Here is a 17,307-nt window from a genome sequence, read left to right on the forward strand (position 1 = left end):
CTGCTTCCTGCTGTAGTAATCTGCTTCCTGCTGTCTTCCTGTCCTCAGTCTACTTCCTGTCTTCCTTGCCTACTTCCTGTCCTCAGTCTACTTCCTGTTGTTGCCTCACTAGAAGAGAGCATCTTTCTGTTGCACCACATCAGTGTGTGTGTGTCTCTGTGTGTGTGTCTGTGTGTGTGTGTCTGTGTGTGTCTGTGTGTGTGTCTGTGTGTGTCTCTGTGTGTGTGTGTCTCTGTGTGTATGTCTGTGTGTCTGTGTGTGTGTGTCTCTGTGTGTGTGTGTGTGTGTGTATGTCTGTGTGTCTGTGTGTGTATGTCTGTGTGTCTCGATGTGTGTGTGTCTCTGTGTGTGTCTGTGTGTATGTCTGTGTGTGTCTGTGTGTGTCTGTGTGTGTCTCTGTATGTGTATATCTGTGTGTTTCTGTGTCTGTGTGTCTCTGTGTGTATGTCTGTGTGTGTCTCTGTGTGTGTGTGTCTGTGTGTATATCTGTGTGTCTCTGTGTGTGTGTCTCTGTGTGTGTCTGTGTGTGTCTGTGTGTGTATGTCTGTGTGTCTCTGTGTGTATGTCTGTGTGTGTCTCTGTGTGTGTATGTCTGTGTGTGTCTCTGTGTGTGTATGTCTGTGTGTGTCTCTGTGTGTATGTCTGTGTGTGTCTGTGTGTGTATGTCTGTGTGTGTATGTCTGTGTCTCTGTGTGTATGTCTGTGTGTCTCTGTGTGTATGTCTGTGTGTGTCTCTGTGTGTGTATGTCTGTGTGTCTCTGTGTGTATGTCTGTGTGTGTGTGTGTATGTCAGTGTGTGTCTGTGTGTGTCTGTGTGTGTATGTCTGTGTGTGTGTGTATGTCTGTGTGTGTCTGTGTGTGTATGTCTGTGTGTGTCTGTGTGTGTATGTCTGTGTGTCTCTGTGTGTATGTCTGTGTGTGTCTGTGTGTGTATGTCTGTGTGTGTATGTGTGTGTCTGTGTGTGTATGTGTGTGTCTCTGTGTGTCTCTGTGTGTGTATGTGTGTGTGTCTCTGTGTGTGTGTCTGTGTGTATGTGTGTGTCTCTGTCTGTGTGTGTATGTATGTGTGTGTCTGTGTGTGTCTGTCTGTGTGTCTCTGTGTGTGTGTGTCTCTGTGTGTGTATGTCTGTGTGTGTGTCTGTGTGTCTCTGTGTGTGTCTGTGTGTATGTCTGTGTGTCTCTGTGTGTGTGTGTGTCTCTGTGTGTATGTCTGTGTGTCATTGTGTATGTCTGTATGTCTGTGTGTCTCTGTGTGTGTCTCTGTGTGTGTATGTCTGTGTGTGTGTCTGTCTCTGTGTGTGTATGTCTGTGTGTCTCTGTGTGTGTATGTCTGTGTCTCTGTGTGTGTGTCTGTGTGTCTCTGTGTGTGTCTGTCTGTGTGTCTCTGTGTGTGTATGTCTGTGTGTGTCTCTGTGTGTGTCTGTGTGTGTGTCTGTGTGTGTCTCTGTGTGTGTATGTCTGTGTGTGTCTCTGTGTGTATGTCTGTGTGTGTCTGTGTGTATATCTGTGTGTCTCTGTGTGTATGTCTGTGTGTGTCTGTGTGTGTATATCTGTGTGTGTCTGTGTGTGTATATCTGTGTGTCTCTGTGTGTGTATGTCTGTGTGTGTATGTCTGTGTGTCTCTGTGTGTGTATGTCTGTCTCTGTGTGTGTATGTCTGTGTCTCTGTGTGTGTGTGTGTGTCTGTGTGTGTCTCTGTGTGTGTCTGTCTGTGTGTGTCTCTGTGTGTGTATGTCTGTGCTTTCAGGAAGCTGGTGAGCAGCCATACCAGGAAAACTGAGACGCTCCCTGCAGAGAAAGAAGACCTTCAAACACTGGACTGACACACACACATGCGCACACACACACCTCTAGATCTTAGACTTGTGTTGTGACTCTGGAGTAGAACTAAAGAACTAAACGTATAAATCCCGACGTGTTCCTGTGTCTTCCTTTCATGTCGATGGTTATTTTAAATACTTTAAATATTGCTGCTAGTTGTATCTGTGATACTACCTCATGTATTAGTTGAACAGCTGCAGCGCCCTCTGCAGGACGACCTCGGCATCACAGCACCAATCCTGTACAATACTGTGCGTATATACATACACACAGTATGAATACTGTGTGTGTGTGTGTGTACATACACACACACTCACAATTTTGTCCTAATTATTCTTCAAATTTCATCTTCAACATAAGTAATTTTAGAGATATCTTCTGTATTTATATCTTTATACAGATTATTTGAGCAGAAACAGAAGCAAACTCAGTAATGCAGATTTATTTAAGATTAAACATAATGTATAAAAACACACCTTTCTTTCATTAAACTGACAGAATTTTCACCTTCATTATCAATATTAAAATACCATATATATATATAACATGTGTAACAGATCCCATGAATGGAGCTCTTAAATACTGTGTGAAGAACACCTGGAAGTTAATAATATTCATTTAAAAGTGACAATAAATAAATCAGTTTGAAAAGTATCTTAAATCTTTGTGTTGTTTTAGTTTGAAGGGGACAGGAAGTGAGCGTTTCATACTAAACAAACATCACCTGTAAAGTGCGCCAGTTAAACTACAGATAAAACAATTATCAATACGTATTCATCCTAATAACTTTAAGTCTAAATTCTGTTTTTTATCAGGAACATTTAAATAATGCAATGAGTTGGTTTTATTCATGTGAATGAATTGTGTTCTTGATCATTAAATTGTGATTTAACTGTTGTTCTATTCTTGTGTTCTGCCTCTAAAGCTTGTTTACTTCTTACAGAAACAACAACAACTAGTCCTAAAGATGTTTACAAGTAACAAACAAACGCTTTACGATCCAGACATCAGTTTCCTGCAGCGTTAAGGTACATTTAATGAATTAATAGCACATCTATATTTAACTTGAGCGTTATCTTCATGACTGAACAACCCTCTGATCATGAGAATAATTCATTCAGGAAACATTAAAGTATCCCAGAGACGGAGGAACCACCAACAGGGCCGGCTCCTCGCCACGCGGAAACATGTCGGCTGTGTTCACTTTAAATTAAAACTGATGCGCCAATGGATCCTGAAAGTCCTTCCACAACCTTCCATAACCTTCCACAACCTTCCATTCGCGTGTCGCCGTAACGAGTTACCCCGCCCTAAGACACTCGTCCTCCTGCAGTTCCCCGTCTGACCACCAGGGGCCGTCAGAGCGCGACGAAGTTGGCGGGGAAGATGCCGACGCTGCCGTCCGCCAGCTGCCCCTCCCACCAGTCGTACTCGGAGTCCGTCTTGGTGATGACGGTGATGCGGTCGCCGGCCGCGAAGCTCAGGTCGCCGGGCTGCTCGCCCGCGAACAGGTGCGTCGCCGTGACGACGAGCTGCCCTCTGGCCCCGCCCCCTGATTTTGCTCGATCTGGGAGGGACAGAACAAAAGTTGTAATTAATGACACTTTATTTAATACTTTAATATTTTAACAAAGATTGTTCACTTTGTGGAAGCAAGTCTACGTTTATTTTATACTTCTAATATTAACTGATATTATCTTATATCAACTGGTATTAACTGACATTAACAAATATTGTCTGATATTAACTGATATCAGAGAACAAATATGGTATAATATTATCAGATATTTACATATATGATCAGATATCATCCTATAAACTGATATCTGGCATTATGGCGGTTATTTATTTTCCACTTGGGGTCACTGTTTACCTTGCATGTCAAAATTCATGGTTTTGATAAGAATTGTGAAAATGTAGATTCAATGTCGTCCCGTCTTCAGCACAACAGTTCAATATTGCTGAGGGAAGTGGATGTACAAAGAGAAAATACCAAAACACTGAAGTATCACATGTATTAAATATTTTTGGAAGGATTGGATGAGTTGAAGCAATAGTTTTTGACATAAAGAAATCACAGAAAGTGGCCAATTATTGGCAGTGACAGAACATCAGGTCACTACGGACAAAAAGCCATTTTGCACATATGCTGTAAATTTGGAGTGTTTAGTCCAAATAGTGTTGAGGTCATGAGCATTGAAAAACAAGACACGCCCCTAAAATGTTCATTGGGCCATAGATGCTTAACACAATGAGACATTTAAAAACTGACACATCACAGGTGATGTAGCTTCACTCATGATCTCCAGAAGGTTTGGTATGAATCGGACGCAGCGTGAAGGAGAACTCGCCAATCATGTGTTTTTCATCAAATTCAAAATGGCCAAAAATCTAAGTAGGCGGAGCTTAGGGGTCTGAGGGGCTTCTTTGTAGAGCAGGTCCAAGTGGACAAGTGTGAAAACTTTAGTCAATCGGACATTCTGGGTGAGGGGCGTCGCCGGTCAAACTTTGAGGGGGCGCTAGAAAGCAACTTTTTAAAGCAGAAGTTTGAGGTCCGTGTCCTCCGTCTATTTTCACCGAGCCGGACGAGCCGACACATCTGGAGAGTCCCGTGTCCTAAATAACATGCAGAATAATAATACGAGCAAATTCAATAAATATCAACCTGCCGTACTTCTTATAGTCTTGTTTTATTACACCAGTAATTCCAGATGTGGCCACTAGAGAGTACTGCAGCCTCATAATGCACACACACACACACACACACAACCAATGAGACACACACAACCAATGACACACAACCAATGAGACACATACACACACAACCAATGAGACACACACAACCAATGACACACAACCAATGAGACACACACAACCAATGAGACACGCACACACACAACCAATGAGACACACACACACACAACCAATGAGACACGCACACACACAACCAATGAGACATGCACACACACAACCAATGAGACACGCACACACCCAATGACACACAACCACAGAGACACACGCATGAAATAGAAGTAAGCAAAGGAAAGAGGGGTAGTGGAGGAAAGAAAGGAAGTACATAAGGAGGAAAAAGGCTGAAAGAAAATGTAACGTAGTAAAGGAAAGGAGGGATTAATGAAGGAAAGGAGAAAGGAAGTAGAGAAGACAAGAAGAAGAAGTTAATGAGGAGGTGAAGGAAAGAAGGAAGTAGATAAATAAAGGCAGATATTGAAAGTGGTAGTTAAGGAAAGGAGGTGGCAGGAAGGCTAGAAGGAAGGATAAAAGGAGACGAGGAGGTGACAGTGTTCAGTTAAACTCACCAGAAGTCTCAGATTTATAGACGGAGACGCTCGGGTAGAGGCTGGTCTGAGGCGCGCTGGCTGGAGGCTGCTGGGAACTGGTCGTCTGGTACTGGTAACTGGTCGTCTGGTACTGGGAAGTGTTTGTCTGGTACTGGTAACTGGTTGTCTGCTGCTGGTAAGAATCTGGTGGTTGCTGGTAAGGAGCTGGCGGTTGCTGGTAAGGAGCTGGCCGTTGCTGGTAAGTGCTTGTCGGTCTCTGCACCGGAGCTGGAGGCCTGGATGGAGCCGACTGGAGAGAGATGGAAATATCATTCAGAACTGCTGACGAATTGTACTTTTAATTATCCCAATAAAATAGTTTTGCCACTTCAACACTTTCCACTTCATTCTATCAGCCACTCTCTTACCTTCCTACTCATGTTCTTGCTGGTCCAGTCGGTGGTGTAGGCCTCGGTGTAGACGTCCAGGATGTGGTAGAGGTCGTAGCATTCTGGCGGCGGCTCCACATCTCCGTTCAGAATGGCCGATGCACGGATTTCTCGCATGTAGAACCTTTGGGCCACACGTGAACTCCCGTATTCAATAACTATATTCATGTCCACGTGAGCAACGTTTCTAATGAAGGTTGCTGGTCATACTTGCGGTTGGTTTCTTTGCGTTCGATGAGACCAGATCCCTCCAGAGAAATACCAGCAAACAAACCTCTGGACCTACAGTAGGTGAAGACCGCCGTCGTGCTGCGAATCGCTACGTCAGCCTCCAAGTTCCTGAGCAGTAGAAGGAGAAAGGAGGCCGTTGAGTAAAGTCTGCCACTGGAACCAAGGCGAGGACTTAAAGACATAACCATCCACAGTTCAGCTTTTTAATAGTCCAGCAATGTCGAGTGCAGTGATACAAACTGCTGATGTTCTGAGGCGTTCCACAGGGCAGGATCCTGGGTCCTCCATTATTTAGTATTCATAGGTTTCCGTCAGCGTGATAACAAAGGAACTACCGGCCCAATTTGGACAAAGGGTCAAGGAAAGAAGTACTCAATAACAAGAGTGAATCTTTACTTTATAAAATATATAGGTTCTAGGTAAGTGAGTAGTCACCGGCCCCGGGGTCCCACAGCGACGGTGCAGTTCCCGCCCAGCGTCAGGTTCCCGCCCTTTGTGAAGGCCTCGACGGCCCTCCGGTGGTTCAGGATGATCACCAGGTCGGACACCTGGGGGAGGAACAGTCACGTCAAAGCTACACTACAGTCGGAAAGTTATGAAGCAGCAGTTTCTTTGAGGTTCTTCTTCTTCTTTCCTTCAATATCAAAAAACGGCATAATGCGTTATTTACATTTGAAAAGTGTTGTCCCCCAGAAGAAGAAGAATCTAAAGGTTCATGGAGCATCTTTCCCTCTGGATGAATCCATCCTTTGAAAGAAAGAACTCACCTCCACCCCGATCTCGAAGCCTCCTCCCAGGCCGGCGATGCCGATGGCCGACGGCGCCGACCAGCCTGAACACAAACCGTAAACAAAGACCGGATCCATCAGGAAGCATTCATGGTAACTTCCACAGACAGTCGCTTCCCCCCTCACGGCCAATTAACCAGAGAATACAGCTCACACTATTGCGCCAACCAAATGAATATGAATGCGTTTCCCTCTGGCGTTATGTTGTTAATCCATGTAAAACACTTGGTACCAAGGGGAACTTTCACAAGAACAAAGACGGCTCCTGTGCTGCCTTCATTCACACCGATAGAATCTATACAGCAAATTAAATGAATATCCAGAATTTAGGGCTGTGGTTGTTCTTGGTGCCGGTGGTTTCAGATCTGGTCAGCCTGCTCCTTCAATCTGAACGAACAACGACATGCCCTGCAGAGGAGGAGAGTCCGGCCCGTGTGACCCTCTTGGGGTTTTGTTGGCACCACAAAACTCTGCCTCCTCCTCCACCGCGTGAACAACCATCATGCTGAGACATCAGATGACTCACGCCACGGGGACATCGGAGGGAGTTTTTCACTCTGTTACCAAAGCAAAACAGCCTAAAATAATAAAAAGGAAACGTGAAGGAAGAAGATGAACATGACTCACTGCCGGATGTCATTCCACATAGAGGACCACCACAAAGACCACTACCACCTCCTCCCAGACCTATAGAACCTAGACAACCACGAGAACCTCCCAAAAGGAGGTTGTAAGACCACTAGAACTACTCCTAGACCTCGAGGACCAACGACTACCAACCACTATAGCTTCCCCAAAGACCAGTAGAACCTACAGGACCAGAATCTAGACGCCCACTAGACCCTTCCTAAATGAGACGACTAAACGTCCCCACGAGAACGCGAGTCCTTCTTTAGCCGAGTGGTGGAGACCTAAAGTCATGTGACCGTGGTGGAGCTCCTTTACACTTCAAACATCACTAAAGTTCATGAGTGAAGATAATCCCGATGACCTAAACCCATCATCATTGTCTGTAATAATCTCAACTCTAATGGAAGAATCCTATTGGCTGCTAGTGGAGGGAACCCGTGATGATGACTTCCTGTTGCGCCACAGGAAGATGTCCTCCCAGAAACTAGACGAATGGACTGTCTCACGTCTGTCGGCCAGTCTGGCGATGACGATGCCGCTGCCTCCTCTGGCGGTGATCATGAAGCCGGCCTTGACGACGGAGATGATGGCCAGCCCCTGGGCCTTGGCGATGACATGAGCTGCAACGCACAAACACACCACGATCATGACGCCGCCTCCAACGCAGGCGGGGGGGCGGCGGGGGAGGACGGGCGCTGTCTGACCGGGGATGAGTTTGTCCGCTCCGTTCCTGCTGGAGATTTCGGTGAAGTCTCTCAGGATCTTGGCGGCTTTCTTCGCCTCGGACTTCAAGTTGGAGGGTATCGGGTTGCTCACTAAGAAACAACACAAATTACACAGTTTACTTAAACATGAGCAGCTCAGTCGGCGGGTGTTTGACCTGCCTCGTACTGCGTTGGGCCCAGAACAAACTCAGACTGCTGGGGCACAAAGAGGATCCACACAACTCCTCACTGGACCCATTGTTGACTTCACTTTTGGTCTTTTTATCTGAATCTGTGGTGAAGACTTTTTTTAGAAGGCTCTGAATGCCGGTTTCTCTCTTCTTATTGGCGGCGCAGGCGGCTGCTGGACGGCGACGCTCACTGGATTAGAACAGCAGATATAGTTGTTGTTTTAGCCTCCAACAACCACCCGTCTGTTCTCACAGGTTCACGCTCTTATTTCTACGGGTGGCAAGAAGCAGCTCTTCTGTCAGATGTGGTGTCTCGGAAGATCTCACCCGATAACAGCAAAGATGGAGAGAACGCCAGTTTACCAAAACCTGTTCCCCTTCAGACCGGAATCAGAGCCCAACCCCAACAGTCCTGTTGTCATTGTGACGTCCAGCTTCCTGGAGCTCCACCGATGCTCTGAAGAACAGCTCGGGAGGCCGAGGATGTTGTCGTGTCACGAGTCAGGAATGTGCTGCCGTTGGCAGACCGGTCTGGTGGGTCTGACTCCACCGAGACGGTCTTCATGTTGGAGGACTTTCTGTTGGTCTTTGAGGAGGTTCTAGTCATCAGTCAGGAGATTATCGTAGTCTTTATCGTCTATGAGGAGGTTGTCTTGGATAAAGAGGTTCCAATGGTCTTTCAGGTGGTTCTAGTTTCTACGATAGTCCTCCAACACGTCTCTAAAGTAAGAGCTTATATGGAGGTAATGGGTTCTAGGGAGTGGACGTTCCTGAGCTGGAAGAGGCTTGGCGAGTCTCTAAACACCTGGTCATGTGAGGTAGTGACTCATGAAGCAGCCAATGAGCTCATTGAGGTGAAACGGGTTTCATTAAGGTATTGAAACCAGTTCAACTGATGTCATGACTCCTTTAAGTCCACGAGAACCCGCTTAAAATAAATACAATCCAATTATAACCTTGAAAAATCAATAGAACTACAAGAACCTCTTCCACCAATGGAACCCCTTAAAGACGACTAGAACCACTGCAACCAATCCGTCCTCCTCAGAGATCAAGGAGCCTCCCCATGAAGACTAGAACTTCATTACAGACATGCCACTAGATCCTGCTCAGACGCAACAATCCCTTTAAATACCACGAGGACTTCTCGGAGAACACGAGAACCTGGCCAGAGAATGTAGAACCTAAAGGAATTCTCAGAAATGAACTCGGAACGCTTTCACACAGGACGAGAAACATACAGCCAGAAGAACCTCCTTAAAGACCACTAGACCCTGATCAGAAGAACCTCCTTAAAGACCACTAGACCCTGTTCAGAAGAACCTCCTTAAAGACCACCAGACCCTGTTCAAAAGAACCTCCTTAAAGACCACTAGACCCTGATCAGAAGAACCTCCTTAAAGACCACTAGACCCTGTTCAGAAGAACCTCCTTAAAGACCACCAGACCCTGTTCAAAAGAACCTCCTTAAAGACCACTAGACCCTGATCAGAAGAACCTCCTTAAAGACCACCAGACCCTGATCAGAAGAACCTCCTTAAAGACCACTAGACCCTGTTCAGAAGAACCTCCTTAAAGACCACCAGACCCTGTTCAAAAGAACCTCCTTAAAGACCACTAGACCCTGTTCAGAAGAACCTCCTTAAAGACCACCAGACCCTGATCAGAAGAACCTCCTTAAAGACCACTAGACCCTGTTCAGAAGAACCTCCTTAAAGACCACTAGACCCTGATCAGAAGAACCTCCTTAAAGACCACCAGACCCTGATCAGAAGAACCTCCTTAAAGACCACTAGACCCTGTTCAGAAGAACCTCCTTAAAGACCACCAGACCCTGTTCAGAAGAACCTCCTTAAAGACCACCAGACCCTGTTAAGAAGAACCTCCTTAAAGACCACTAGACCCTGATCAGAAGAACCTCCTTAAAGACCACCAGACCCTGATCAGAAGAACCTCCTTAAAGACCACCAGACCCTGATCAGAAGAACCTCCTTAAAGACCACCAGACCCTGATCAGAAGAACCTCCTTAAAGACCACCAGACCTTGATCAGAAGAACCTCCTTAAGGACCACGAGACCCTGTTCAGAAGAACCTCCTTAAAGACCACCAGACCCTGATCAGAAGAACCTCCTTAAAGACCACCAGACCCTGATCTGAAGAACCTCCTTAAAGACCACCAGACCCTGTTCTGAAGAACCTCCTTAAAGACCACCAGACCCTGATCAGAAGAACCTCCTTAAAGACCACTAGACCCTGTTCAGAAGAACCTCCTTAAAGACCACCAGACCCTACTCAGACAGGTAGCCACAGACAGGTAATCAGACAGACAGGTAGCCACAGACAGGTAGCCACAGACAGGTAATCAGACAGACAGGTAGCCACAGACAGGTAATCAGACAGACAGGTAGCCACAGACAGGTAATCAGACAGACAGGTACACAGCTATTATAACTCTTCACAGAATCTTTCAGCTGAATCAAACTTACTTTTCCTTCTTTTGCTGGTTGGACACCTGCGGACCGGTGAGCTGCGCGAGCCTTTCTCTTTTCTCTTTACTTCCGCCTTACCTGAGTCTCCTCACAACACCGCACGCCGCCAGAAACCACACTGACACGCGCACGCACGTCACGTGATAGCAGAGGACTCGAGCCCACCTGTGCAGGTGAAGGCGCTTCTTGAAGACATTTAGTGACGTCACACAGGTGACGAGGAATAAACTAATAAACTGTCCTCGAGGACATCCCCCGACTGGAAGGCGTATGAACACCTGGGCACGCTCTCGTGCGCGCTCCCGAGACTTAATGCTTTTACCGCCCTCAGTTCAGTCTCTCAGGCAAAGCAGAACCTCCTATATTAAAGTGATTATATTACTAATATATAATTATAATATGTACTCATTCTAACATTCAACAGCTAATGTGTGGTTTATTCAAAGCATCATTCAACCTCAGGTGACTAATAACATCATCATGTTGAGGTTGTAGAGCTGCAATGAGACAGAAACAGTCTGTTCCTGCTCATGTTCAGGCCTCAGACGTGTTGTTGCTCCTCCTGTTGACACTGGAATCATTCCCACAGCCGCGTTCTCACAGTTAAACGTGATAATGGGATGTTTTAATCTTAAACCGGTCCACCGGTCATGGACCTGCGGTTACACCTCCGGTCCGGCAGGGGGCGGGAGGCCTGTTCTTGTTCTGCAGTCCGCCTTTTAAAGCGCAGAAGAAAAGTCTCGCCTCCGTCATCAAGACGCGACGCCGCCAGGCAGCGCGACCGGAGAGGCTTCATGTCGGTGTTTCACGACGAGGTGGAGATCGAGGACTTCGAGTTCGACGAGGACTCGGACACGTACTACTTCCCGTGTCCGTGCGGGGACAAGTTCGCCATAACGAAGGTAGTGTTGTGATTCATTGGTCACGTGACCTCCACCGGAGAGGAGCTGCGGACGGCTCAGCAGAGAGGTGTGACGTCATGTTGTTGTTGTTGTTGTTGTAGGAGGAGCTGGAGAGCGGGGAGGAGGTGGCCACGTGTCCGAGCTGCTCGCTGCTGGTCCGAGTCATCTACGACCAGGTGAGGAGAGGGCAGCCGGAAGTGGTCGGTCCTTCAGAATAAGAGACCCGCGTGGGAGGGCCACTTGACAGGAAGTGGTCAGTCCTTCAGAATAAGAGACCCGAGTGGGAGGGCCACTTGACAGGAAGTGGTCACTGTGGAAATCAAAGTGTTTGTTTTATGTTGTAGGAGTTGTTCCTGTCTGGAGAACTCGTGGAAGCCCCGTCGCCCACGGCAACCCAACTGGAGCTGGTTCAGGCCTGAAGACTGGGACCCCCTGGAGTCCTGAGACCCCCTGAAGACTGGGACCCCCTGAAGACTGGGACCCCCTGGAGTCCTGAGACCCCCTGAAGACTGGGACCCCCTGAAGACTGGGACCCCCTGGAGTCCTGAGACCCCCTGAAGACTGGGACCCCCTGGAGTCCTGAGACCCCCTGAAGACTGGGACCCCCTGGAGTCCTGAGACCCCCTGAAGACTGGGACCCCCTGAAGACTGGGACCCCCTGGAGTCCTGAGACCCCCTGAAGACTGGGACCCCCTGGAGTCCTGAGACCCCCTGGAGTCCTGAGACCCCCTGAAGACTGGGACCCCCTGGAGTCCTGAGACCCCCTGAAGACTGGGACCCCTGGGTCCTGAGACCCCTGAGTCCTGAGACCCCTGGGTCCTGAGACCCCTGAAGACTGGGACCCCTGGGTCCTCGAGACCCCCTGGAGTCCTGAGACCCCCTGGAGTCCTGAGACCCCTGAGTCCTGAGACCCCTGAGACTGGGACCCTGAGACCCCCTGGCGTCCTGAGACCCCTGAAGACTGGGACCCCTGGGTCCTGAGACCCCCTGAAGACTGGGACCCCCTGGAGTCCTGAGACCCCCTGAAGACTGGGACCCCCTGGAGTCCTCGAGACCCCCTGAAGACTGGGACCCCCTGGAGTCCTGAGACCCCCTGGAGTCCTGAGACCCCCTGAAGACTGGGACCCCCTGGAGTCCTGAGACCCCCTGAAGACTGGGACCCCCTGGAGTCCTGAGACCCCCTGAAGACTGAGACCCCCTGAAGACTGGGACCCCCTGGAGTCCTGAGACCCCATGGAGTCCTGAGACCCCCTGGAGTCCTGAGACCCCCTGAAGACTGGGACCCCCTGGAGTCCCGTAGACCCTGGGACCCCCTGGAGGTCCTGAGACCCCCTGGAGTCCTGAGACCCCCTGGAGTCCTGAGACCCCCTGAAGACTGAGACCCCCTGGAGTCCTGAGACCCCCTGGAGGCCCCGAGTCACTGAGGACTACCCCCATGGACCCAAGCGCTCCCTGTGGGGGGGCGGGGCCTGACCCTCCTCAGACCGGCTCCCCACGGAGGCCTCCGAGCGGCTCTGGTCCTTGTGTGCGTGCGCTGCGGCCTGCAGGTCCAGGTCTGAGAGCGTGATGCAGCACCAGGGCCCCATCAGACCTCCAGCTCCATCAGACCTCCAGCTCCATCAGACCTCCAGCTCCATCAGACCTCCAGCCCCCTCAGACCTCCAGCTCCATCAGACCTCCAGCTCCATCAGACCTCCAGCTCCATCAGACCTCCAGCTCCATCAGACCTCCAGCCCCCTCAGACCTCCAGCTCCATCAGACCTCCAGCTCCATCAGACCTCCAGCTCCATCAGACCTCCAGCCCCCTCAGACCTCCAGCCCCCTCAGACCTCCAGCTCCATCAGACCTCCAGCTCCATCAGACCTCCAGCTCCATCAGACCTCCAGCTCCATCAGACCTCCAGCCCCCTCAGACCTCCAGCTCCATCAGACCTCCAGCCCCCTCAGACCTCCAGCCCCCTCAGACCTCCAGCTCCATCAGACCTCCAGCTCCATCAGACCTCCAGCTCCATCAGACCTCCAGCCCCCTCAGACCTCCAGCTCCATCAGACCTCCAGCTCCATCAGACCTCCAGCCCCCTCAGACCTCCAGCTCCATCAGACCTCCAGCTCCATCAGACCTCCAGCTCCATCAGACCTCCAGCCCCCTCAGACCTCCAGCTCCATCAGACCTCCAGCTCCATCAGACCTCCAGCTCCCTCAGACCTCCAGCTCCGTCGGGACCGCCAACTTATTGTTGTTCTGGTTTATTCGTTGCTGCTGCTGACCAATCGGAGAGCTTCGTTCTGCTCTCCCAATAGTTCGGTCGATCACGTGACCAGAGCGTCGCCACGGCAACGAACTCAATAAAATAAGTACAAGTAGAACACGTCGTCAGGAACATTTATACGGCTCATCAGAGAGGTTGGAATGTTGTGGTCCTCACAGCGCTGCATCAACAAACACACACACACACAGGAAGGAGCAGCTCCTGAAAGACAGCAGAACTTAGACATGCTCGATGGACACAGAACTCGTGTTTTAATACTTCACTCTACTGAGAGGAGTCTGACGCTGCAGTGGCGAGGAGTCCCCACCAGGGGGCAGTGGCACGCTGCGTACAGGTCGAAACTAATATGAATACCTGTGTCTAGAGAACAATACACACGCTGTACAAGTGTTTATATATTACTGTCATGTTTCATGAGTTCATGATCTTTTCATCAGGTTGTCATTCGGCTGCTGTGACTCACGCGCTGTGTGGCTGCTTCCACCAGGGGGCGCTATCGAGCCACGGGGACAGAAGGACTGCTCTGGTGTTTTAATAAAGACTCAACTCTCAAAAGTCCTCTGTGATGCGTAGAATATCCTTTCAGCATCAAAGGAATGTCATTATTATCTTCACACTTTATTGGGTAGTTTAAACTATAGGATCAGATGTATTTTATATCTATTTAATAGTTCAACTCCTCGCATCAGGAGACCGATTGTTCTTTTACGCTTTATATTTTATGTTATGGATCGTTAGATTTTTAACTCTTATTTCAAATCAATAAAAGATCAACTTCTAAACTCAACTGCTGCATTCTCTCTCCTGACCACCAGGGGGCGACTCCTCTGGTTGTATAGAAGTCTCCAGGCTGATTGACAGGAGCAAGATGAGGTCAAAGGTCACATCTCAATGAACACTTTGATTCAGAAGAGTGAACAAGAGAATAATTAATTACCGTTTAATGATGTAAACACGTCCAGGTGGACTGAGGAGGACTCAGGTGGACTCAGGAGGACTCAGGTGGACTCAGGAGGACTGAGGAGGACTCAGGAGGACTGAGGAGGACTCAGGAGGACTGAGGAGGACTCAGGTGGACTGAGGAGGACTGAGGTGGACTGAGGTGGACTCAGGAGGACTCAGGTGGACTCAGGTGGACTGAGGAGGACTGAGGAGGACTCAGGAGGACTGAGGAGGACTCAGGAGGACTCAGGTGGACTGAGGAGGACTCAGGTGGACTCAGGAGGACTGAGGAGGACTCAGGAGGACTGAGGTGGACTCAGGAGGACTCAGGTGGACTGAGGAGGACTCAGGAGGACTCAGGAGGACTGAGGAGGACTCAGGAGGACTGAGGAGGACTCAGGTGGACTGAGGAGGACTCAGGTGGACTGAGGAGGACTGAGGTGGACTCAGGAGGACTCAGGTGGACTGAGGAGGACTCAGGAGGACTCAGGAGGACTCAGGTGGACTGAGGAGGACTCAGGAGGACTCAGGTGGACTGAGGAGGACTCAGGTGGACTGAGGAGGACTCAGGTGGACTCAGGAGGACTCAGGAGGACTCAGGTGGACTGAGGTGGACTCAGGAGGACTCAGGAGGACTGAGGAGGACTCAGGAGGACTGAGGAGGACTCAGGTGGACTGAGGAGGACTCAGGTGGACTGAGGAGGACTGAGGTGGACTCAGGAGGACTCAGGTGGACTGAGGAGGACTCAGGAGGACTCAGGAGGACTCAGGTGGACTGAGGAGGACTCAGGAGGACTCAGGTGGACTGAGGAGGACTCAGGTGGACTCAGGTGGACTGAGGAGGACTCAGGAGGACTGAGGAGGACTCAGGTGGACTCAGGTGGACTCAGGAGGACTCAGGTGGACTCAGGTGGACTGAGGAGGACTCAGGTGGACTCAGGAGGACTCAGGAGGACTCAGGTGGACTGAGGAGGACTCAGGAGGACTCAGGTGGACTGAGGAGGACTCAGGTGGACTGAGGAGGACTCAGGAGGACTCAGGTGGACTGAGGAGGACTCAGGTGGACTGAGGAGGACTCAGGTGGACTGAGGAGGACTCAGGTGGACTCAGGAGGACTCAGGTGGACTCAGGAGGACTCAGGTGGACTCAGGTGGACTGAGGAGGACTCAGGTGGACTGAGGAGGACTCAGGTGGACTCAGGAGGACTCAGGAGGACTCAGGTGGACTCAGGTGGACTCAGGTGGACTCAGGTGGACTGAGGAGGACTCAGGAGGACTCAGGTGGACTGAGGAGGACTCAGGTGGACTCAGGTGGACTGAGGAGGACTCAGGTGGACTGAGGAGGACTCAGGTGGACTCAGGTGGACTCAGGTGGACTGAGGAGGACTCAGGAGGACTCAGGTGGACTCAGGTGGACTCAGGTGGACTCAGGAGGATTCAGGTGGACTCAGGAGGACTCAGGTGGACTCAGGAGGACTCAGGAGGACTCAGGAGGACTCAGGTGGACTCAGGTGGACTGAGGAGGACTCAGGAGGACTGAGGAGGACTCAGGTGGACTCAGGTGGACTCAGGAGGACTCAGGTGGACTGAGGAGGACTCAGGTGGACTCAGGAGGACTCAGGAGGACTCAGGTGGACTGAGTAGGACTCAGGAGGACTCAGGTGGACTGAGGAGGACTCAGGAGGACTGAGGAGGACTCAGGAGGACTTAGGAGGACTCAGGAGGACTCAGGAGGACTCAGGAGGACTGAGGTGGACTCAGGTGGACTCAGGAGGACTGAGGAGGACTCAGGAGGACTCAGGTGGACTCAGGTGGACTGAGGAGGACTCAGGAGGACTCAGGAGGACTCAGGTGGACTCAGGTGGACTGAGGAGGACTGAGGAGGACTCAGGAGGACTGAGGAGGACTCAGGAGGACTCAGGTGGACTCAGGTGGACTCAGGTGGACTGAGGTGGACTCAGGTGGACTGAGGAGGACTGAGGAGGACTCAGGAGGACTCAGGAGGACTCAGGTGGACTGAGGAGGACTCAGGTGGACTCAGGTGGACTGAGGAGGACTGAGGAGGACTCAGGAGGACTCAGGTGGACTGAGGAGGACTCAGGTGGACTGAGGAGGACTCAGGTGGACTGAGGAGGACTCAGGAGGACTGAGGAGGACTCAGGTGGACTGAGGAGGACTCAGGTGGACTCAGGAGGACTCAGGAGGACTCAGGAGGACTCAGGTGGACTCAGGTGGACTGAGGAGGACTCAGGTGGACTCAGGTGGACTCAGGAGGACTCAGGAGGACTCAGGTGGACTGAGGAGGACTCAGGAGGATTCAGGTGGACTCAGGAGGACTTAGGTGGACTCAGGTGGACTCAGGTGGACTCAGGTGGACTCAGGAGGACTCAGGTGGACTCAGGAGGACTCAGGTGGACTCAGGTGGACTCAGGAGGACTCAGGTGGACTCAGGTGGACTGAGGAGGACTGAGGAGGACTCAGGAGGACTCAGGTGGACTGAGGAGGACTCATGTAGACTGAGGAGGACTCAGGTGGACTCAGGTGGACTGAGGAGGACTCAGGTGGACTCAGGTGGACTGAGGAGGACTCAGGTGGACTCAGGTGGACTGAGGAGGA

At 50.4% G+C, this 17,307-nt stretch overlaps 4 protein-coding genes across 6 annotated transcripts in view; 3 read left to right on the forward strand and 1 right to left on the reverse strand.

The window, feature by feature from the left end:
- LOC130204546 (solute carrier family 22 member 13) overlaps positions 1–1,911 on the forward strand; it is an 8,065-nt gene extending 6,154 nt beyond the window's left edge. For both annotated transcript variants that reach the window (XM_056431357.1, XM_056431358.1), the window contains one exon: positions 1,747–1,911. In XM_056431357.1, the coding sequence (XP_056287332.1) occupies positions 1,747–1,822 (76 nt within the window). In that variant the 3' untranslated portion in view covers positions 1,823–1,911. The remainder of the gene's footprint in view (positions 1–1,746) is intronic.
- A 336-nt stretch (positions 1,912–2,247) lies between these two features.
- Positions 2,248–10,844, reverse strand: sh3yl1 (SH3 and SYLF domain containing 1). Of its 2 annotated transcripts, none has more exons than XM_056431359.1 (9): positions 10,579–10,839; positions 7,901–8,011; positions 7,703–7,816; positions 6,546–6,610; positions 6,214–6,326; positions 5,758–5,886; positions 5,527–5,671; positions 5,138–5,408; positions 2,248–3,387 (listed from the first exon to the last, which is right to left on the reverse strand). In XM_056431359.1, coding segments are annotated over exons 1-9 (1,158 nt in total). In that variant the 5' UTR covers positions 10,580–10,839; the 3' UTR covers positions 2,248–3,178. The 2 variants fall into 2 exon arrangements, with proteins under 2 accessions (XP_056287334.1, XP_056287335.1); XM_056431360.1 differs by lacking the exon at positions 2,248–3,387 and adding an exon at positions 3,402–4,436 and having other exon boundaries at positions 10,579–10,844.
- Positions 10,845–11,141: 297 nt separating this feature from the next.
- Positions 11,142–12,252, forward strand: dph3 (diphthamide biosynthesis 3). Its single transcript, XM_056431361.1, has 3 exons — positions 11,142–11,483; positions 11,585–11,659; positions 11,828–12,252. Exons 1-3 carry the CDS (start codon positions 11,232–11,234, stop codon positions 11,900–11,902), a joined length of 402 nt encoding a protein of 133 aa, XP_056287336.1. The 5' UTR covers positions 11,142–11,231; the 3' UTR covers positions 11,903–12,252.
- A 223-nt stretch (positions 12,253–12,475) lies between these two features.
- LOC130204497 (splicing factor 3A subunit 2-like) lies at positions 12,476–14,537 on the forward strand. The gene is made up of 2 exons (XM_056431263.1): positions 12,476–14,084; positions 14,188–14,537. The coding sequence occupies exon 1, from the start codon at positions 13,050–13,052 to the stop codon at positions 13,779–13,781; it is 732 nt and encodes a 243-aa protein (XP_056287238.1). The 5' UTR covers positions 12,476–13,049; the 3' UTR covers positions 13,782–14,084; positions 14,188–14,537.
- The last annotated feature ends 2,770 nt before the right edge of the window (positions 14,538–17,307 follow it).

This window comes from Pseudoliparis swirei, chromosome 14 (assembly GCF_029220125.1).
Source record: "Pseudoliparis swirei isolate HS2019 ecotype Mariana Trench chromosome 14, NWPU_hadal_v1, whole genome shotgun sequence".
In the NCBI taxonomy this organism is placed as follows: domain Eukaryota; kingdom Metazoa; phylum Chordata; class Actinopteri; order Perciformes; family Liparidae; genus Pseudoliparis; species Pseudoliparis swirei.